The 22,057-nt window shown below is 45.5% G+C and overlaps 8 protein-coding genes across 8 annotated transcripts; 4 read left to right on the top strand and 4 right to left on the bottom strand.

Annotated features, from left to right (window-relative positions):
* Positions 1 to 107: 107 nt before the first annotated feature.
* I203_104065 (uncharacterized protein) lies at positions 108 to 2,373 on the top strand (the record flags this gene model as incomplete). The annotated part of the gene is made up of 12 exons (XM_019149632.1): positions 108 to 181; positions 244 to 277; positions 331 to 386; positions 511 to 641; positions 702 to 718; positions 779 to 803; positions 867 to 1,275; positions 1,342 to 1,495; positions 1,558 to 1,700; positions 1,757 to 1,904; positions 1,967 to 2,118; positions 2,202 to 2,373. 12 exons carry the CDS (start codon positions 108 to 110, stop codon positions 2,371 to 2,373), a joined length of 1,515 nt encoding a protein of 504 aa, XP_019001175.1.
* Positions 2,374 to 3,830: 1,457 nt separating this feature from the next.
* On the bottom strand, positions 3,831 to 4,430 carry I203_104064 (uncharacterized protein; the record flags this gene model as incomplete). The annotated part of the gene is made up of 3 exons (XM_019149630.1): positions 3,831 to 3,997; positions 4,100 to 4,156; positions 4,259 to 4,430. The coding sequence occupies 3 exons, from the start codon at positions 4,428 to 4,430 to the stop codon at positions 3,831 to 3,833; spliced, it is 396 nt and encodes a 131-aa protein (XP_019001173.1).
* A 414-nt stretch (positions 4,431 to 4,844) lies between these two features.
* I203_104063 (uncharacterized protein) lies at positions 4,845 to 9,567 on the top strand (the record flags this gene model as incomplete). Its single annotated transcript, XM_019149629.1, has 11 exons — positions 4,845 to 4,897; positions 4,960 to 5,017; positions 5,067 to 5,124; positions 5,182 to 5,276; positions 5,332 to 5,438; positions 5,505 to 6,314; positions 6,387 to 8,049; positions 8,200 to 8,682; positions 8,765 to 8,847; positions 8,900 to 8,987; positions 9,058 to 9,567. 11 exons carry the CDS (start codon positions 4,845 to 4,847, stop codon positions 9,565 to 9,567), a joined length of 4,008 nt encoding a protein of 1,335 aa, XP_019001172.1.
* A 323-nt stretch (positions 9,568 to 9,890) lies between these two features.
* Positions 9,891 to 10,765, bottom strand: I203_104062 (uncharacterized protein; the record flags this gene model as incomplete). The annotated part of the gene is made up of 4 exons (XM_019149628.1): positions 9,891 to 10,049; positions 10,145 to 10,222; positions 10,386 to 10,480; positions 10,585 to 10,765. 4 exons carry the CDS (start codon positions 10,763 to 10,765, stop codon positions 9,891 to 9,893), a joined length of 513 nt encoding a protein of 170 aa, XP_019001171.1.
* Positions 10,766 to 11,293: 528 nt separating this feature from the next.
* I203_104061 (uncharacterized protein) lies at positions 11,294 to 14,205 on the top strand (the record flags this gene model as incomplete). Its single annotated transcript, XM_019149627.1, has 4 exons — positions 11,294 to 11,309; positions 11,369 to 13,623; positions 13,686 to 13,833; positions 13,907 to 14,205. 4 exons carry the CDS (start codon positions 11,294 to 11,296, stop codon positions 14,203 to 14,205), a joined length of 2,718 nt encoding a protein of 905 aa, XP_019001170.1.
* Positions 14,206 to 15,986: 1,781 nt separating this feature from the next.
* On the bottom strand, positions 15,987 to 16,983 carry I203_104060 (ubiquitin-60S ribosomal protein L40; the record flags this gene model as incomplete). Its single annotated transcript, XM_019149625.2, has 5 exons — positions 15,987 to 16,046; positions 16,167 to 16,226; positions 16,297 to 16,388; positions 16,673 to 16,830; positions 16,964 to 16,983. 5 exons carry the CDS (start codon positions 16,981 to 16,983, stop codon positions 15,987 to 15,989), a joined length of 390 nt encoding a protein of 129 aa, XP_019001168.2.
* Positions 16,984 to 17,478: 495 nt separating this feature from the next.
* I203_104059 (uncharacterized protein) lies at positions 17,479 to 18,717 on the top strand (the record flags this gene model as incomplete). Its single annotated transcript, XM_019149624.1, has 5 exons — positions 17,479 to 17,712; positions 17,766 to 17,809; positions 17,901 to 18,133; positions 18,253 to 18,408; positions 18,470 to 18,717. The coding sequence occupies 5 exons, from the start codon at positions 17,479 to 17,481 to the stop codon at positions 18,715 to 18,717; spliced, it is 915 nt and encodes a 304-aa protein (XP_019001167.1).
* Positions 18,718 to 18,878: 161 nt separating this feature from the next.
* On the bottom strand, positions 18,879 to 21,591 carry I203_104058 (uncharacterized protein; the record flags this gene model as incomplete). Its single annotated transcript, XM_019149623.1, has 6 exons — positions 18,879 to 19,175; positions 19,242 to 20,008; positions 20,088 to 20,363; positions 20,468 to 20,584; positions 20,669 to 21,046; positions 21,129 to 21,591. The coding sequence occupies 6 exons, from the start codon at positions 21,589 to 21,591 to the stop codon at positions 18,879 to 18,881; spliced, it is 2,298 nt and encodes a 765-aa protein (XP_019001166.1).
* Positions 21,592 to 22,057: the final 466 nt, after the last annotated feature.

Here is a 22,057-nt window from a genome sequence, read left to right as displayed (position 1 = left end):
TGGATCAAGAGGTATGTGAACGTCATAACAATATTATCAACTGTTTCCTATTTCATCTTTCTTTACGTTTCCTCTCCATCTCGAGACCAAGTCACATATACACCACAATGGCAACTAGGAAATTGAAAGACACTCAGCTGTACGACGTACTCGGCGTCAAGCCAGAAGCTACCGATATCGAGTGAGTCCACCCAACTCATCGAGCACAGGTTCATTCAGACAGATTGACGTAAATCATTACAGGTTGAAGAAGGCTTATCGAAAGCTCGCCATCAAAGTGAGCTGCTCAATTCCCATGTAGTCTGGCTCACTATCTGACATATGATCTAGTGGCACCCTGACAAAAATTCCTCGGAAGAAGCGGAGATCAAGTTCAAGGAAATCGGGTGAGTGGACTCTCTGCTTCAGAGAAGGACCATTTCCCATAGTAGAACCTCTCTCCTTCGTTGTTCTCTTGGTGGAATAGAAAGTGTATCTGACTCGTTTTCTCATTTCGATTCATGACAATAGTGAAGCCTACCAGATCCTGTCTGACCCAGACACTCGAGCGTTCTACGATAAAGTCGGTAAAGATGGTATGAACAGGCCTGAAGCGGAGAATATGGATCCTACAGAGATCTTTGGGAAGATATTCGGAGGAGGTGAGTCGTCTTCAAGCCACGCGAAGTAAATAACCCGCTGATGATTTGTTGGTGTCTCAGAGGCTTTCTTCGACTATGTGAGTATGGGTACCTATGCGAACCAAGCGTGGTGGAGACTAAATGATCGATTTGAATAGATTGGAGAAATTGCTCTGGTCAAAGGTAAGCTATACATCGTATGGCTGTCTGGTGCGAAGAAGCTCACATGAGTACTGCCATATCTAGACTTCACAACCACCATGGACGTCGTTATGACACCAGAAGAACGAGCCGAGATGGAAGCTGCAAAAGAAGCTGGCGAGATCGACCCAAGTGTACCTGGAGATGCGGAACTAGCAGCTGCCGCCGCTGCAGGAGCTACCACCACAGCTGCATCCGAAGGCACCACTGTCAGCCCTACTGCTGCCGCCGCTGCTGCAGAAGAATCCAATACTTCATTAGCTCATCATTCATCTTTCTCCGCTTCTGCCTCTGCCTCTGGGTCAGCTTCCGTGTCCGGCTCAGCTTCCGGATCAGTCTCAGTTGGCGGTGGTTCATCCGGGAAAGACAAGAAGGGTAAACCAAAGTTGACACCAGAACAGAAAGCTCAATTGGAAGCTTTGGAGAAGAAGCAGGAAGAAGAGAAGAAAGCTAGGTAAGCTATCCTCCTGTGCGGCGAGTATTCGTACATAAAATAGCTAACAAATGTGTCATCGAACAGAGTCGAAGCATTGGTTCAGAAACTCACTCAGCGTATCAGACCTTTCGTAGATGCCAAGAATCCAGGAGACAAAGATGATCCAGAGACCAAAGTGTTCGAAAGTAGGATAAGGATAGAGGCGGAAGATCTGAAATTGGAATCTTTCGGTGTTGAGGTGGGTATCACCTGATTCTTCAACTTCAAAGTTGAGATGGATAAGCTGATAGGGTTTGACAGATGCTCCATACGATCTCTCAAGTGTATATTACGAAGGCAGGCAATTTCCTCAAATCGAAGAAATTCTTCGGTGGTGGATTTTTCGGTAGATTGAAGGAAAAGGGAGGTATGGTGAAAGAAGGATGGGGTTTACTTGGTTCAGCGTAAGTCTGCTGAGTAGCGCGTACAAATGCCCAGACTAATTGCAGATAAATTGTAGTATCGGTGTACAGAGCGCTATGGAGGAATTGGAAAGACTCGAAGCTAAGGGTGATGCTACGCCTGAAGAGATGGAGGCGTTGGCTCAGGAAGTGTCAAGTAAGATGTTGTTGACTACTTGGAGAGCGACTCGATGGGAAGTCATCAATGTGAGCTGATTCCCCGTGACGGATCTTTAAGATGTGTGAGCTCACTTGTTCAAATGGCGTAGGTATTGAATGCCGTTGTGGATAAAGTACTTTACGAACCTGGATTACATAAAGATGTAGCTTTGAAGCGGGCCAAGGCGATTCTGACTATAGGAGGGATCTTCAAGGATGTGAAGGCGGATGAATCGGATGATGAACGAAGAGAGTTGGAAAGGTGAGCTGATGAGCATCTAAGATACCCTTTTCTCCCTGGTAGGGTTATATGGGACACTCGCTGATGATTTGAATATGGTATAGATTGGTCATGAACGCCGGTAAGAAGAAAGAAAAGAACAAAGAGAAGAAATCAAGTGGTGGTGGATGGTTTGGAGGTAAATCATCATCACCCAAACCTGACGCCGCCGTCACTGGTGAAAAGTCAGAAATGACAGCGGAGAAGAAAGAAGATGAGAAAGCTACTACGGCCTAAACTTCGTGCTTGACATTGAACGACCATAACGTCTAACATACATAGATACATACATTATTTGTCCTTTTTCTTTCCTATATACTATTAATTGATTGATTAATGAGGATGTTTATCCAAATCCCTGTTCATGAATTTTACGTTGTTTCCCGTCCTATCATTATTATTGTCCAAGATGAAACCATTCAGTCTAAAATATGTTCTTGCATCTCCAGATATTTCAATGAGCAAAAAACGCAAGATCCAAGAAGATTGTGATTGAGTAAATCCAAATCCAATTATGATGAACAGTACATGTTACCTAGTCACAAATCATACGTTTCCATAACTCGACGCATGTGTATGTCTTCAACTACATATGATATACCACTCTTTCTATGATTTATTTTGTTTGTCTGCAGTATCCCTCTTCAGCCCGAAAGCTTTGAACAAACCCCCCTGTAATTCATGTTGATGTTCCTCTATCGCTCTTTGCTTTATCTCCTCTTTCTCCTTATTCAACTTTAATGTCCTGTCCATGGATTCTTCTTCTTTTCTAGCTATACGACGTTTCTTCCAGAATCGGTAGATTAGGTAACAGACTAATAATAAACCGATAATCGATGATATACCTGTGCTCAACATGAAATTAACACTTTGTCAGATAATTGAAATAAAAAAAAAAAAAATTCATCTCCAATGATACCTTGAGGGGATGAATGACTTACTAACCACAGTCTTACAATTCTCTGGGTTGTCAGTACACCAATCACTAGAACTGGTTGATACTTGGTCATACAATGATTCATCTTCTTTTTCTACGTCAGATGCTCGTGTTATAAGAGAGAAGGGCAGAGCGGAGATGAATGTCAGATGAGTGATGAGGAGGAAGAGAACAATCATGTTTGTGATAATCAAATATAGGCGGACCGTCCGTACACGTAATGTGGGATTTTGGTATTTCTGTTATATATTTTCAATCAGGTAGTATGTTAGGGTGTCTAGTTGTCTTGTTCTTTTTTTTCTTAGCTTTGTTGATTATCTATCTTTTATCGATCGAGGAGTTTTGATTTTAAGGTAGGTAGATAGATCTTATAGTGTCAATGATCCATAGAAATTTGTTTTTGTTACTATCCATCATTGGTTACCCCGAAATCGGTGTTCATGACATCTACTATTATAATATGTTATATCCTCGATAAGTTGTGAGATACGGGTAAAAACCCTTCAAAGGATCTCCTGTAACCTGAAAGCCTGAAGGGGTTAGTAGTTGAAAGCATCTTTGGTCTTCATACGAGTTAGTGACACTGTCAGTGTGATAAAATGATCCTTTCATATACTATTTACATGTCGCGGGGCATCTAGCGATGAATCTATAATAGGGTACATACAATGTGTATCGATGCTCTGACCGTCTTCAACCATCTATAGTACAATGTTCCCTTTAATCATAAATCATGAAACGATATGATCATTTTTATCTATCTCGTCGTATCCTGTTGATGAGTCCCATCTTTATTACTCGTACTCGTCGAGCTAGTAGCCGTCTCTCCACCATAAGGTAATCTGACTAAAACAGGTAATGGTTCTTGTTCTTCCTGTTCGTCTTCTTGCATTGATGTATCTGACCTTTCGGATTGTTGTTGAGCTATATTTCATTTCGTAAGAATCACAACACGTCAGTATACATCTGTTAAGATCCCCTTTGTTGTCACAGTATGACTTCGAAAAGTCAAAAAGGGGAACATACCAAATAAATTTAAAATCGAAAATACATGAGGCCAATTCCTCAATACACCTCCTGCGGCTATTCATCACACCACCCCACAAATGAGAAATCCAATCAGCTATGAATCATTTGACAGATCGCGTGTTCAACAGCTGGTGAAATTCAGTCATATGAACCCACCTTCACCTCCATCAGCCATGATATTACTCATCTCCGCCAACTTCTCCACCCTCGTTACCATTTCCGCTGAAGCCTCACGCAGAGCTTGTAGACCCGCGTATTCCTGCTGTTTCTGGTATAATATCTGAAGGGAGGGAGGTAAGTTGGGATGTGATGGTCTGGATGATGACATTGTGGTTCTTCCCCTGTCGTCTTGATTGCGATAGAGCAAGGGAGTAGATGTAGATTGGATTTGAGAGCTACCTACCTACCTATAGCTGTTTATCCCTCTGGTAGCTGGCTGGCATTTTCAATGTCCAAGCGTACAAGTCAATCCAAGTGCCTTTTGACGCGTCGAGGTCTGAGTCACGTGATTCGGAATAGTCCAGTCATCCAGTCAACTACGTCAGTATAAAAGATGCATGTTAGAATATCGAGCACACATGAACACACTTCCATCATTCGCATCCACCTCGAGTAGCACTTTAGTATATAAATTCACAGGGACCAATATCGGAATAGCTTCTCGGGGGGGAACCTGCTCCAGAAGTCGGCCGACCATTGATGATATAGCACTCTAAGATACCAAGATCGAGCTCTGTTCAAGATGGGTGTCAAAGGTCTTTGGTCATTGCTCAATCCGGTCTCTAGACCTGTCCAGTGAGTTTATCAGTTCTCCCAATTGTAATTGTAAATACCGGTCAAGCTGACTCAACCAACAGGATAGAGAGTATGGAAGGTAAACGATTAGCGATCGATAGCTCCATCTGGCTTTATCAGGTTAGTACGTCTTTCGCATAGAGCGCACCCGAGCTAATTCATCATACAGTTCCAAGCGACTATGCGAGACAAGGATGGTAGAGTACTGGTCAACGCACATGTGCTAGGTCAGCTTCGTCCATTACATCATTCGATTTATGTATAGCTGAATGTCGTTAGTATAGGTTTCCTACGGCGTATAAACAAGCTGCTATTTCATGGTATCAAACCTGTATTCGTGTTCGATGGAGGTGCACCAGCTTTGAAGAGAGCTACGATCGTAAGCTGTAATGTATTCGTACGAATAGATATCAGCTGATACTGCGATGTCTCAGGCCGAGCGAAAGAAGAAGAAAGCTGGAGCCGCTGCGAATCATGCTAAAGTAGCTGAGAAGCTGTTTGCTGCTCAGATGAGGCGAGAGGCTGTCAAAGCTGCTCAGGCGTATGTGTAGCTGTTCATCCATGAGGTGACGTGTCGACATTCAGCTGATATTCAAGATTATCGCAGGATCGAAGAACAAAGAGCTGCTCGAAGTGCTGCCTCTGCGAATCAATATCCCGATGAAGCAGGTGAACAGATATCAGAGAATGCGGTATATTTAGATGAGCTGGAAAGTGGAGCAGGACCATCTCGACCTCGACCTCAACCTATTGAACGAGCATCATCCTCTTCCACATCCGTTAGACCGTCGACACCCGTAGGATTTGGAGAAGTACCTACCGATCCTGAAAAACGTCGAAAACACTTCAAGAAGCATGATCCCTACCGTTTACCTGAAACTACTATGCCTTCCGTTTCCACTACCGAGCGGCCAGATGCGAGACTGGCGACGGAAGAGGAGTTGAAGCAATTTATAGATGAAGTTTCGCCTGATGATATCGATATAGAATCTGCGGAATTTAGAGCATTGCCTACCGAAGTTCAATATGAAATCATAGGAGATTTGAGGATAAGGTCAAGACAACAATCACATAGGAGATTGGCAGATATGCTTAGAGCAGCACCATCCGCTTTGGATTTCTCAAAGGCTCAAATCAAACACCTTTCACAGCGGAATGCATTAACTCAACAACTTTTGACTGTAACGGATATGGTTGGAAAGGCGCACTTGACGATACCTGTTAGGATAGCTGCGGAACGAAATAGGGAATATGTATTGGTGAAAAGAGGTGAAGATGAAGGTGGAGGATGGGCTTTGGGTATCAGAGAGGGTTCGAAAGAGAAACCTATTCAAGTAGAAGAGGATGAACCGAAAGTTGAAAGTGAAAGTAGCAGCGGAATTAGTAGTGATGATTCGGATATAGAGGAGATAGATAGGTAAGTTCAGCTGTCCTGCTAGGCAGGGCCTAAGGCATTGCAGCTGATCTTGATACCCTTGATCGAATCCAGTTCCAAACCTGCTGTGGTTGATAGTGACCTCCGAAAACATCGCCGGCGAGAAATCCTAGAAGCCATCGCACGTAGGTATGCACCTGCTCGACCAGCTCGGAAATCGCTTGACGTGGCTGTCAAACCATTTGGTGCAAGCAGACAAGCAGGATCGAAACCTTTGTTCGATGATGCCGAAGAAGAAGAGGAAAAAGAGGTGGTGCCTACTGCGAATGATGAGGCTTTAGCTTTGGCCCTGCAGCAAGAAGAACTTGGCTCAGACGAAGAAGAAGTTGATGTTGATCTTGCTAGGGCTTTAGCGCTAAGTAGGGTAGAGAAGGAAAGAAGGGAGAGAAGTGTGACTGAAGAAGCGGATTGGGAAGTTCAGGAAGACGATGAGGATATGGAAGAAGTTGATTTGGTGCCGAGCGGCGCTACTACACCTGTACATGACCAGAGGGATACGGCAACACCGCTAGAGGAACATGATGATGATGATGAAGACGACGAGTTCGAGGAGGTTGCCACGGACTACGCACCTTCAAGGTCACAATCCCTCACCGATATACCTTCTGCTATTCCAACAGATCAATACGATGACGACGTTCCAATCATCACCGCTAGGCAGAACGCTGCCAGAGCGAAGCCTGATGGTGTGGCAGAACATAAACCAATCCCAGCGGATGTGATCGAGATTGACGGTGATGAGGAGGAAGACGATGCGCCGCTGTTCCCCGCTATCAATCAAGGACCTAGCTCTACAGAAGTCTCGGACCCATCGCAGAGGCAAAGGGAGAAAACAACCCATTCAACGCTATCGCAAGCATCTCCTCAGCAAATCGAAGTGGACGATAGTGGAGACGATTTCCAGATCATACCGGAACTACAACCACATCTGCTGCCTTCTACGCCGTCCCCGAAGGTGCCCTCACCTGTGACTGGAACCTCCCTTCCAGCGAATCAAGCGTCATTGTCCACCCATAAACCTTCTCCCACAGCTCCATCTGCTCCCAAACAGCCATCTTTAGCTCCTGTCAGAAACCCGATTCAACGTATGCCCTCAGCTACAGTCAAGCCTTCACCCTTGAGGAGAGTCACTCAACCTGCTTCCTCACCTATCTCCATTGAAACCGAAGATGAGATAGCACATGCTCCAGCTTCAGCTCCAGCTTTGCTACCCGCATCAGCTCAGCAATCAACGATAAATATGGCACAGCGGCCTGTTTCACCGGTCCAAACGCTTCCTGATATACCTTTAGTCGCTTCACCTTCGCCTTCCCTAGCTCCAACCGATCGACCCAGTATATCCGCATCGCCCGCTCCAGCTCCACCGCTATTCACTCATGCCGAATCGACCTCATCAGAAGGCGGAGAGGACATAGACGATTCCAGATCGATAGAATGGTCACCTTCCCCTCCACCTGTACCCAGACCCGCACTTCAGCCTACCGATTCGGCCACGACGATCCCATCGGAAGTGGAAGATCAGGATGGCGATCTGACCACGGGAGATATGGCAGCTGAAGAAGATGACTACGCGAGGTTCTTGGCTCAGATCAAAGGACGTGATTTGAATGAGGTCAGGACGGAGATCGATGATGAGATTAGGGTTTTGAATAGTGAGAATCGAAATGCGATGAGGGATTCGGATGAGATAACGCAGAGTATGGTTACCCAGATTCAGGTGGGTGATTCTTCCTGATACCTCTCAATTTGAACTCTCAATCACTCATCCCACCTTGAAAATAAGTCATGAGATATGATCTGACATAGTCCCACAATGCTTGACAAGGCGATTGGAGCAAGGCTGATTGTTTGTTTAATGACCTTACAGACCCTTTTACGACACTTTGGTATCCCCTATATAACAGCACCAATGGAAGCCGAAGCGCAATGTGCCAAACTTGCAGAGCTCGGTCTGGTCGATGGAATAATCACAGATGATTCAGATGTATTTCTCTTCGGTGGTATACAGTGTTTCAAGAATATCTTTAACGATGCGAAATACGCTGAATGTTTCTTATCATCTGATATCGAACGTGAACTTTCCCTTACTCGAGATCGACTCATCTCTCTAGCATATTTGTTAGGAAGTGATTATACGATTGGATTGCCTGGTGTAGGACCTGTGGTAGCCTTGGAACTTTTAGCGAATTTCCCTGGAGAGAGGGGGATAGATAATTTTAAAGATTGGTGGATTAGGGTTCAGAGGGGTATAGATAACTCGAAGGAACTGGATACGAAATGGAAAGTGTCATTTAAGAAGAGGTACAAAGATAGTATATACCTTACGGGAGATTGGCCGAATCCTTTGGTGGTGAGTTGTACTCCGCCCTATTTTCCCATTGACACAGAGTGACTTGGTGGAAAAACGCTAAATTATTTATTGGCGTGTGTAGAGAGAAGCCTACAAATATCCTACGACTGATGAATCGGAGGAACCTTTCCATTGGGGTTTTCCAAAGTTATCAGCTTTGAGAACGTAAGCTGGCATCTCCCCTGCCCTGTATAATGTTAGCTTACGTCTAATCTAGATTCCTACACGAAGAGTTGTCCTGGTCAATATCTAAAGTCGATGATGAATTGACACCGATCGTACAGCGTATAGCACGTAGAGGTAAAGTAAGTTCATCTTTCACCTCTTGTATTGACATCCTTGCCGGTAAAACAGCTGATGTGTCCTCGCCAACAGGTTGGAGCATTGAACAAGCAATCCACTCTGCTTCCATTCTTCGATGTATCAGTCGTAACGGGTAATTACGCCCCTCGACGTCGAACTACAGCAAATGTCTCAAAGAGGTTGATGAGTGTCATCAAGTCTTTCAGAGAGGCCGAGGCGAAGATCAAGGGTGAAGATGTTGGCGAGATGGGATGGGGAGAAATGATGGTCGGTCTAGATGAAGAGGATCCAAAGGGGAAAGGAACAGGAAAGAGAAGGAAGACGACTATGGATAGTGAGAATGGGTCTCAAGATGGGGATGGACAAGTGAAGAAGAGAAGAATGAGTAGTGCGAGTGTCACGTCGAGAGGAGGCGGGAGGAAGAGGGCCGGTACGAATGGTTCGGCTGTTAGTGTAGCCACAAGTGAGGGGTCGACTGAGAGTGGGATGAATAGTGCTGGGACAGGTAGAGGTAGAGCGAGAGGGAGGGGTAGAGGAAGAGGGAAAGGGAAGGGGAAAGTGTCAGAAGTGCAGGACGTTTGATCTTTTTGTCCAATCATCATGAGGTATCTTGCTGTAATTGTTTGTAGCATTAGTAAACAATTGAACTGTTCTTCAGCATGTATTGTCAGCATTGTATCAGGTTGAATCAATGGATTACCGCGAATTCACCAATACAATGAATCGAGGTGAATGATATATATGTCTTTTATTCTTGTGGAAATCGGGATAAACGCTCAGCGACGGTCCATACTCTATGCGAAATACTATTCCCAGCTTCTCATAATTCCGATCCATCTCATTTCGATCCAATCAGGTACATGCTCCTCTTCGTCCAAATCTACATGTGTGTATATGAATATCATTTACTCCTCATCGACTTCCTCGGGTCTAGCGTATGATTGTCCACCCAACTCCTTTTCTAATCCGTTATAAGGGTATGTTCGTTGGGCTACTGGTCTTTCGGGTCTGTTCTTGATCAAGACATAAGATGCTAGGCCTATGAGTGAGAATGCTACTGATAACTATAAGAGGGACGAAATTATCAGTTCAAGCCTCTTGAGATGATGGCAATCAAAGAGGAATTTGCCATAAATCAATCCAAACCAAACCAACTTACCTGGAATAAAGCACTTTGAGGTGATGTCTTGTGGACGTCTGGTCCCCACATACCAATAGCATCCTCTTCTTCGTGCATCTAAAGTATGAGAGCGGATGTAAGTCATCATCCCAACACATAGCATCATTCGTGTCCCAAATATTGAGCTGCTCCAATCGTGTAATTTCCCAGATCTGTAACGTCCCCTGCTGTTCCAGATGCGGAGCGTGTGCCCGGAATCTATCAGTCATTATACACTCACAACTTCACCAAAGTTCTTTCTCTCTTGTCTATCCCACCATCCAAATGGTTCTCTAGCTTGGATCGATACGTAGGGTAATTGTGGGTAACCATTCACTACCAACGACCAATAGCACAGTCATGTCAGTCATTGCCTTACCAACCCACATTATCCTTCTTCATTGTTTATCATTTGATCGTCACATTGACCTGCCACTCACACTGAGGATCAATCTCTTCTCCTGGTGTCAATCGATTAGGGATGTAAGACGTCTCAGCTACGTCAGGTGTACCAGAGGTGGTTATAGGTGAATTTGAGGCCATTCGGACTATCATTGGTGAAGCATTTACAGCCCGTTTAGACACTGGGAGAGCGGTCCTGAGGAGGGCTGGTCTGAACATCGTGTATGATATGTAATTATGGTGTCTGCTGTTATACGAGGTGATCTGACGGATGGATTAGAAAGATTGTGATATACGAGTGAGGGAGGTGCAAAGGGTGAAAGGGGATTCGATGACTGAGGCTGGATGACAATAGGCTCGCGAGAACGAAACAGCCTGAAGAGGCACGGGGAAGCTGGGTCTTCCTCTAACAAACGAGTTAGGCGTGGCAACAGAAGTTCAAACCGGTGGAGACATCCGCTTTTGCCACCTGAGATTGAAACCCTAATCATTAATCAACAACAAACTCTGAAATCTTGACTTTCCCATCATTTCAAGTGTCATATCACTCCCACATCGCACCCACCCATAGTCTTCCATACACCTGGAACCAGCCGCTTATGCTGGGATGGCATGAGCTAGCAGTATTCTTCTCTCCCATCTGCCTAGTCCAACCTGTCAAACAGCAGATATTCCGACCCGAAGGAAAAGAGCACGGTCATCTCCCTTTCCGCTTTGATTGGGTAGTCTAGAAATAGTCCGGGCAAGATGTCGTTACGACTTCGTAAGCTCAGCTTCCCGATCCGATACTCGTGCATGATATAGCTGACTTCCTTTCTCTAGCGAGTCAAAACAAGTTCAGACCGACATTCAAGCCAGGTCAAAAGAAAGCTCCCCCTGTCCGACCATCTGCCAATACTCCCACATCCAGTCAACAGACTATAGCTTCCTCTTCCTCCCAACCTCTACCATCGTCTCAAAAATCAGCACCCTCATCCTCTCAGCCTTCTGCTCCTTCTTCCTCCGCGCCTCAACTTTCATCTGCAACTCCTGCTGCGACCACACAGAGTACAGCTCCGACCCAAAGCTCCCCTCAAACGACTCAGTCTATCAACTTGGTTCCCAAAGCTATCCCATCCTCGCAGATCCGAGCAATACTATCAAATAAATCAAGCATACCGAACGTCACTACTCCGACCCAGAGTAGTCCTGTCACACCTCCTGTGACTGTCAAGCTGAACGAAGCAAGCTCAGCTCCATCTTCAAGCGCCACGGTCGTCCCCATTCCCGCGCCACCTACCCCTCAATCAACAACTGCAAACCCATCCTCGCAGAGCACTAATAGCCCAAAAACAATCAAAACTCCATTGGGCCCTCCTCCTCCGCCCTCGCCGGTTTCAGCTCCCCGGTTATCTCTCCTTGACGCAGCTCGAAATCACACTTCCGATACTCCCTCGCCAGGTCAAATTCGACGTCGCACACCATCAATCGCATCTCGCTCTGAGCGCGGTCCATCTGCTACACCCCAACCTCACCGAGCATCATCAGTTGCCCCCTCAATCCGAGGATCATCGGTCACACCCCAAAACCCACGCGAACCCTCTGCTACACCTCAACCACCATCGTCATTTGGCGCGCCTCCATCTTTGGCGGTTGCGCCTTCCCCTCGCCAACCTACATCAGGTCTTCCTCCTTCCTTAGGTGTATCGTACGGCTCTGGATTCCCACCTTCTCTTGGAACCACTTCCGCTTCACCGGCGCCAGCTCCTGCTCCCGTCGCATCTCCATCACGAGCAGAGGCTGAGGCACTGGCCGCTGCTGCAGTAGGTACTATCGGTCGAATAGGAGCGCATCACACTACGAAACGTCCAGCACGGCAAGGAGGTCGAAGGAGGGTGGCCAACAGTGCCTTGACAGGCTCGCAAACGAACGTGCCCGTTATGGCAATTCCCAAATCTAGAGCGACTAAGAAAGCTCCCAGAACGGTCCGAGAGAATACCGAAGATAGGAGGACAAGTGAGGAAGAAGAAGAAGAAGAAGCTGAAGTTGAAGACCAAAGTGATGCAGGTACAAGTAGGGGGGGAAAGAGGAGAACCTCCGCTCAATTGACAGAAGATGAAGATGGACGACCTATCAAGCGTCAAAAGAAAAAGAAACAGAAGAAAGCACCAGGAGTAGCCACCATCTCCTTACAGGATATTCAGCCAGATGAACTGGTTGGAGATCAGGTGGACGAAGTGGTCATTACGATGGGAGATTTAGCAACAACTCTAGCTGCTCAGGGGAGAGTCTCGTCCAGAGCAATCAGGATAGACGAACATAGACGAGAGGAGGACCAAAAGAAGAAAGAGGCTTCCAGACTTAGAGCTGAACATGCCTGGAGAAGAGATCAAATCAAGAGAAGGAAAGTACGGCATACCAAGAATAGGGATCGGGCAAGAAGAAGGGAAGAATTGGGTAAATTAGGGATGGATGAGGGGATTGTCAGTCAAGATGAAGATGATTCAGAGGAAGAGTTTGAACCTGAACCTGAGAGGTTGACACCGGAATCCACGCCTGAGCCTGATGCTCGAAGAGAAGAGTCGACAAGACTACAGGAGGAGGGAGAAGAAGAGTGGGATGAAGATGGAGAAGAATACAATGATGTTCCTGTTGATAATAATGCGCAACCGTTATTCGTGGATGGCGAGGACGATGGCGGAAGTCAACCAGGAGAGGAAGGAGAAGGATACGATGATGGAGGCGCAGAGTTGACTGCGGAGGATATAGCTGCTCAAGAAGAGGCTGATGCCGACATGGCGGCATTACGAGAATTAGGAATAAACATTGTAGATGATGCAGGAGCAGGAGAAGGAGTAGATGGAGAAGAGGATTATGAAGAACCTAATTGGGAAGTTGAAGATGATGATTATCCCGACATCGAAGGATATCGAAGAGATTTGGAGAGGGATAGAAGGAGAATTAGAGAACAGCAGGAAAGGGATGATGGAGAAGTGGTCGAGATCAACGATGAAACTAGGTTTATCAATGCTGCTAGTTTTGCCAAATATACTAAACCCCAACGATGGACTACGACGGAAACTGAGTTGTTTTATCAGGTAGGTATCCCAGCCATTCCGCGAGAAGAGGTAAAGCTGATCTGATTTCATTGAGTATATAGGTACTCGAAGAGACGGGTGAAAATTATTCATTGATGAAAGCTTATTTCCCTGGACGAACGATCAAGCAACTCAAGTTGAAAGGGTTGAAAGAGAATAGGCTTAATCCTGATAAGATGACTGCTGCTATCTTAGCTAGAAGACCTTTAGGTGAGTGTTCATTGCATCATCCTGATATGAGAAAAATTTGCTGATAAGCGAGTCATTGGGTTGACTCGATCAGATAAAGAATATCTGACCAAATCATCAGGGTTTGATCCTACCCGACCGTGGGATAAGGAAGAAGCGTTATTTGAAGAAGCTAAGAGTGATGCGGATAGATTGAAGAAAATAGATAGTACGAGACCTGATGGCGAGATTGAAGAAGTTGATGATGTTGAAGGTGGAGAAGGTGGATTTGACGAGACGATGCTTCAGGAATTAGACGCAGAGGAAGATGTAGGTGAAGAACAGGATGAAGAAGAAAAAGATGGTCAGGATGAAGAGCAAGTAGATTATCAGGATAATGAGGAAGAGTATTGATCCTAGAGTAATGGAGTTCTTGTTACAGTTACATTTGAAACAAAACGTTGTATATATCGTATTTGCGTATACTTGCTCCGAACATTAATAGGTACTTGTCGGTTTGATGCTAAATTAGATCACGGTGACATGAATCAACGTGTAATGTTCTGCACCCCTCAAAGCCATGAGGTTTCACTATATCAACATTATTGAATGATGTTGCATTCGCAAGTTGGTTGACAGAGCTACTTGTTGGTCTGTGCTCTGGCCCCAACCCTGTGTACCTGTGCATATATACCGGTATGATCGTCCTATAAGATCTGTCTGAGGACACACATCATCGTCCTGTTCTTTACGTCTCAACCATAAACGAACTCGTAATCATGTCATCTAAAGAAGAAAGAGAAATGAAACCGCCGGTGCACAAAAGACCTCGACTTCATGAAACTCATCGTGACCCTTGTGGAGACGTCATACTGGTGTCGAACGATCAAGTGGAATTTCGAGCAAGTAGCTTTCAACTCTCCAAGATCAGGTGCGCATGACTACCTCTCTGAGTCCATACGTCCCACTCATATGTCACACTGCCCCGTACCATACCGTACCACGCCTGACCAAACTATTTGAAGATTATTTCCGTATTCACGTTAAACCACGATATAGGAATGGCACTGATACGATGAATGAACACACAGTAAATTCTTCGCGGACGCTTTCAGCCTTCCTTCCCCTCCCGAGGTCGACAAATGCCGCGAACCTATCCACCTCGATTATATCGGAGATGTCATTGCTACCTTTCTTGACCTGGTCTTAACGCCTACCCACATTCAAAGCGCTTTTATCGAATCATATGGTAAGAAGCCCGCTGTTCTAGGACCTTTGTTGAATTTGGTAGAATTTGCCCTGTGTCAAGACGAGACGATATCGAAGATCCGGCAAACACTGAAATCGGCCTGTCTCGCCTATCCCCTAGAGATCCTTCTTCTTGCGTCTCAACGAGAGGATGCTTCGCTCGCACGAACAGCTTTGGAAAACGTGTGGCGCATCATGCCTGTGCACTACACCCACTCTAGCCGATGTGAATGCTCCCCTTGTATCGATCACCGTGCTAGATACTACGAAAAAATCAAAATTATCTTTTCACAGCTTCGGCCCGATTTCCAGGGCGAGCTATTCGCCCTACTCTTGCTACAGACTCAGTCCAGAATGTCCGACAATCTCAGCGGGGACAATTATTCCGACTGGAAACAGATCAGCGAACGCTTCGCTCCGAGAAAACCCATGAAGCCCAAGATTCCAACGGTAGGACGAACAGCTGGGTAGGTATGAGAAAGGAGATGAATATGTGGAAGGTTAAGGTAATGTAGAGGATCAGATGGACATGCTGTAGTGCCGAATGCAAGGTGCAGTTCTCCAAGTAGTACCGTACTGCCGATATCGTCCGAAGATCAATGATTTAGATGTCGATAGTGATGGTGCCTCGATGGATGCATTCCAAGCATGTCTCATGTATGTTATATACCAATCATTCAACCATGATCTGCTTGGAGTTAGTTCAAGTCGTTATCGCTTGGGCGAGATCATCTCCGAAAAGTTACACAATTGCTTGTCAGTAAGATCAGTCATTCTGTTTCGCACACCTTTCCGAGACGAGACTTTCCATCATCCCGTCCCCAACATCGTTCAGACAACTTTCAATCAAGCAGAGAAATGCATTTCTTTTGGCGGTTATACATTCTCATGCTCTCCCAACAAACCCGACGAACCAATGCTAGAACAATATACAAGCATCCAACATTCTAGTTCTTAATCTTCTTCTTGGGTCTGATTTGAGAAGAGTGACCACACTTTCTCTTTCGCTATAGTATCAAGAAAATACAATATCAGCGATCCATTCATTGCATCACTATATTGTATGGTATACGGTATACAGTGTATGAGATGTGACAATGATCGAGTATGGAGAGTAATACACTCACGCAGTTGGTAGCTCTGGGAGGGAGTCGAGCGTAACATTTTCGGCAGATTTGTTTGTCACACTGATATCGTAACGTTTTTCAGTCAGCAAAGAGATCATCACTTTGTGTAAGTGTAAGGGAAGTAACCTACGTTGTACTTGTTGGCAAGTACCTTGAGCGAAGGCTCAATGATACCACCTCTGAGACGGAGGACGAGATGGAGGGTGGACTCCTTTTGGATGTCTACAGTGATGCGACGTAAAAGTTAGCGAAAATTCCCATCCTAAGACCTCTCTCTCCCCCTATCCACACTCTTCACTCTTCCGTCTCATGCTATCCAATCTTCTCTACCTAAGTCGCCCACATTCCATCCAATGCTCGACAATGACTCCCAAGATCAGGATGGAATGATCTCATCTTCATTGCCCTTTTTCCCGACACCATCTCTCAACTCCCAACTCCCTACTATCTGTTCTTGTTCTCCGCTTCACCTTCTCATATTTCTTAAAACAGAATTTGAAACCCACTGTAGTCAGAGAGAGTTCGTCCATCTTCTAATTGTTTACCAGCGAAGATCAATCGTTGTTGATCAGGAGGGATACCTTCCTTGTCTTGGATCTTGGATTTGACATTGTCGATGGTGTCGGATGACTCGACCTCGAGGGTGATGGTCTTACCAGTGAGGCTGGATCGCATAGCATGATAATCAGCACCTTTCCCTTGCATCCAGTCCTGATGTCCAATCTGCCATGTTTCTTTTCCTCATCCTGCTACCCTTTTCTTTTCTCTTCCACCGATCTTAGTTGAACCAAACTCACGTCTTAACGAAGATTTGCATCTATCAGACAAAACCTATCAGCATGTACTCTCCGTGGAAGATAGTTTAGAGCAAGAGCAACAACTCACCTTGAAAGGCTACCTGCAAATCGTCAGTAAGGTAATCGATGAGGAAGTAACAAGATATCAATGATAACAGTGAATTTCGATATTGTGCGCCAGAGAGAGGCAAACGCAGTGAGTGAGTGAGTGAGTGGTGTTAGTGGAAGAGAGTATAGGCCAACTAGAATTGAAAATGTCAAGAAACTCCGTCAAACTCCGGCAAGGCATTTTCGACGTGGCACTCTGCTTTGTTCACTGAGGACATGCTGGTTACGTAACGAAGGTTGAGAAAACAAATTGATTCCGTTGTCCTGTTCTTTTCTCGGTGAGAGTGATAACCGGGGTGTCCATCGTCACGAGGGATCAAACACCAAGAGTCCGAGGGGTAACTTATATATAGTACTGAAGAGGTTGAACATCACCGTGTACAGCATCACCGATGGAATTGCTCAATATGTTACTGTTAGCACTCACTAGACCGACAAGGGCGGTCGTACAGAGAGGTATCAGAACACTCATCACTACCACTACCACTACATCAACCGATTCGACCTCTCACGCCTATCTTCGACCATACTTACAGAGCAAAGATGATGCTCAGCCAGAGAATGAAGACTTGGAAGGCGTGATGTGCTTAGTGCTCAACAGACCGGAAACCAAGAATGCTCTGAGCGTGAGGATGGTAGAGGTGAGCGATGCAGCCCGTTGAGGTGACTGGGCTGACTTTTGAGGGGTATACAGGAGATGAGAGAAGGTATAGCTAAATTGGATTCAATGCCTATATCGTGAGACCCATACCACCGTCCTCCTCTCTGGCTCATTCTATCGATAGTCAGTTTTTCTGGACTGACTGGGTATTTGCACTATGTTATATAGCTCAGCACGTATATTGCTCCTCCATTCTTCCCAACCCGACCTATTCTGTTCCGGCGCAGATCTCAGAGAGAGGCGCACAATGTCTACATCTCAAGTATCCTCCTTCCTCGATTCTCTGAGAGATATGCTGAGAGAATTGGAAGGGATTAAGATACCTTCTATAGCTGTGATTGATGGGTATGCTCTGGGTGGAGGAGCGGAATTGGCTCTAGGGTGTGATCTTAGAGTAGGAGGTGAGTTCCTACCGTAGTCAGTTGCAGACCATCAGTAGAAAGACCTTTCCAATTGTTCGACCCATTTCTCTGGGGTTGGGAGGGAGAATTATCTGATCGGATTTTGGATTTATACACAGGCGAAAACACCAAAATAGCACTGCCAGAGACCAAACTCGGTATCATCCCTGGAGCAGGTGGTACCCAGCGTCTAACTCATTTGGTCGGGGTATCAAAAGCCAAAGAATTGATATATACAGGTAGACATATAGATGGAGTCGAAGCTGAATGTATAGGTCAGTCCATCACTCTCTCAAGCGAAAGGAGGTGATCAAAGCTGTCTGACATGCAGAATAGGATTGATCAATACTTATTCCCCTCAGCCATTCCAGTCTGCGCTTTCGCTCTCCCGACAAATCATATCTTCCGCACCACTCGCTTTGGCATCTGCTAAAACCGCTATCACCGCCGCCACAAGATCACCCCTAGAAGATGGATTGGATCTTGAAAGAAGAGTGTATAATAAATTGTTAGATACGGAAGATAGACAAGAGGGATTGAAGGCGTTTAAGGAGAAACGGAAAGCTGTATTCAAAGGGAGATAAGGTAAACTGATACTGTACATTTGCATATTTTGTATAGATAGTCATATATCTGGTCGTTGTATTTTTACCGTATACATGTAAGATATATTAACCTGGCTCTGCATATCGAGCTCCCATCAAAATGATTTGTACCCCATTAAGACTAGGCGAGTTTGGGTAAACTAATTCACACCGATACTAACGCTTTTCCTCTTCCTTCTCATCCTTTTCTCCCATTCCTCTGCTTCCCTCACCAGCCTTTCCCTCTCCTCCCTCTCTTTATCGTAATCATGATTATTTTCGATCACATATTCCACACTCGATATGCCTCTCGAAGAAGGTCCAGATAAAGTGGATTGCACGAGATTGTGGTTGTTGGTGGATGATGACGATATGATAGGGTGATATGATATCCTGTCGTACGGGGATGAACTGGTCGGTTGGGTATATTGTGGAACATGGGGTATATGAGTGTGTGGCTGATTAAGGGCGACATTCAGCAAGAGATCTAGTCCAAACAACGATCAATATTTCGATTGACTCACCTCGTAAGCAGCCCTGACTACACCTCTCGTCCAACTTCCCAATCCCCAATGATACTTCGAGTCCACCTCTCTTGGATCCTTGGTGACGATCTCTGGACCTTTCTCTTCAGGTATAGGTATGGAATCTTCTATACCACTACTTTCATCCATCACTATATCTTCCTGCAATGTATCCCCATTGACAACATCGTCTCCGAGCTGCTGGGTCAATTCTCTCGTAACATCGTGAGACAATCCACTTCTCTTCCTATCCAATCCAGGTGCTAACATCTTTTTATCTTCTTCCTGTACTTGTTCTTCTTTTTCTTCAGCTTTTTCTTCAACAGTATAAACCCAATTACCTTCTAAGTCCGTCCCATCCAATGTACCTAATCGTTCATTCCTGTATGCCTGCAACTGTTGATTTACAGCTAAGGAATCTTTCGAAGTGAGATAAATCCAATTCTGATCATTCACACCAGCAGATTTCAATTTCTGTTTCTTGTTGCCCGATCCAGCTTCTGTAAATGGATCTGAACCATTTCCAGCGAACGTAGTTGTAGGTCCACCGATGGGGTAGAATGGAGTTAGACTATATGAATATCTTCCACCTCCTGGGCCATTCGTATTGTATAATGATGAATCGCCCAATCCTAAATCTCTGGTCATTTGGTTTTCTCGTGAGTTGACCTCCTCGTTCTCGGCCAATGTGCCTGGATCGTATCCCATCTCTTTACATCTTTCTATAGCTTCAGTCTCGTAGTAATCGTCTGTCACCCATTTACCACCTGGTTCGAAAAACGGAAATATCAGTAGGATGCATGTCTTTCCTTACAGGAGATCCATTCCAGTCCAGTAAAGACCCACCTTTTATCACTCTAGCACCCATTAACTTGAAAACGTTTCTCACTGAGACCATAGTGACCTGACGATGTTTCAAATTACCAGCTATCCTACCGATGTCGATCAACAATTGCCTTTCGTCCGCCGTACAGGACAACTTGAGTATCTGCGGATATCGCCTTAAGAAAGCTAGGGAATCTGTATATCCCAATGCCCTCGCGGCGTCGATGGTCATAGTGTATAATTTATCGGGATTGCGTCGGGTAGATGAAGTGAATGTGACGAGTTTGTATTCACGGCCTAAGAACGGGTGATATAGTTATAGTCAGCGTTCGATTATCTAGCTTACATGTGGAGCACGATGCCAGCTGATATGCTGTTCTCAAAGGCGAATCATGACTCACCTCCCAATAGTCTACCTTCGACATCAATCTTGGTGTTCCCTTTCTCATCTTCATCCAAGACCAACTCATCATCTCCTACTGTGTATTCCTGGCCTTTTATGGTCATCGTGGATCCCACTAAAGAGAGCAACCAGCCAATGAATAAATCAGTGTTTCTTCCCTCCAAAAATATGTGTATGTGAATGATAAACAATTACTTACTCTCAACATGATCCGCATCTGGAACTAACGGTTCTCTCCTCCTCTTTGGTTTCCTAGCAGATGACGAACGGGGTTCATCTGGATCTTCGCCTCGCTCAATCTTCTCTCGTCTCACTTTATCCCATCTCGCCCTAGCCGCAGCTGCAGCAGCACCTTTCACACTGAACCCTCCTCTACCTGACCCTCCGGGGATCTTTTCAAACTTGTATGGCGTATCCGTACGATCCTCATCTTCATCCTCTTCTTCACCTGTAGCTGCTGGTACGGCATTCGCAGATGGAGTAGCTTTGATACTGGGTCGAGATCGTTTACGAGGTGTGGAATTGGAAGTTTGGGAAGATAGTCTAACTGGAGGTTGTCTTTTACGTGGTTTAACCTCTAAAACATACAATACCCAAATTACATCAATCATGATTTTGCTCAAACCACACGCACTAATGCATATTTGGGATGCACTCACCCTCTTCCTCTTCTTCTGCATCTTCCACTTCACCCTCCGCATCCTCCTCTTCTTCTTCCTCAGGCTCCTCCACCGGGACTTCCTTATAGCTTACGCTCTTCCTCAACCGTCTCGAAGGTTTGATCTCCTCATGTTCTTCTCCTTCATCCTGATCCTCCTCGATGTCAACTTTCCCTCTATTTCTTCCTTTGCTGGCCGCACCAGCCTTAGCTCTGCCTTTCCCTTTCCTCCCTTTTGAGGGTGTAGCTTTCTGATAATCTTCTTCTTCTTCGCCTTCCGCATCATCATCATCTTCTTCCGCTTCACCCAATGCTAAAGCTTCTTCGTCACCTAACGTTATGTCTTCTTCGGGCTGAGCCTTGCCTCTTTTACCACCTCCTCTAGTTGATCTCGAGGTGGATGCTTCTGCTGTTATTTCGGCAGGAGCGGCTGCAGCTCGTTTCCCTCGAGTATGCGATGACATGTTGCCTGTCGTCTTGATGGTGTTTTCTTTGTTTATGACGAACCAAACAAGCATAAGAAGGCTTTGTCTCTAGTTGAGCTGAATCTGAATCCCAGGAATCCCAGTGCTCATGTTGAGACGCGTGTAACATGCCACTTGCCCTGCTCACCTATTTTCACCGTTAAATCCTGCGTCTTGCCGCGAGCCTTTTTAATCATGATCGTGTGTGACCGCGCACCTAACCAGATACCCGATCATTCAGGGTCAGCTCATTGCATCCTTTAGGAACCCGGTGGAACAGGGAGCAGCTGCTAAATGTCAGGGAAGAATTCAAAACGCGATAGGAACCTTATGTGACAGAAAAATCAAAACAATCGAAAAACGACTACGAGAAGGTAACTTGACTCTCTACGTGTCGCTCTTGGCGCACTGCGAGTGAGCTGAGTTGGACTCTTAAACACCAAGAGGATGAAGGGGATGTGAGATG

The sequence above is a fragment of the Kwoniella mangroviensis genome (assembly GCF_000507465.2).
Source record: "Kwoniella mangroviensis CBS 8507 chromosome 1 map unlocalized Ctg01, whole genome shotgun sequence".
NCBI classification, from domain to species: domain Eukaryota; kingdom Fungi; phylum Basidiomycota; class Tremellomycetes; order Tremellales; family Cryptococcaceae; genus Kwoniella; species Kwoniella mangrovensis.
The sequence above is the reverse complement of the archived record's forward strand: the minus strand, read 5'-3'. Positions and strand labels throughout refer to the sequence as shown.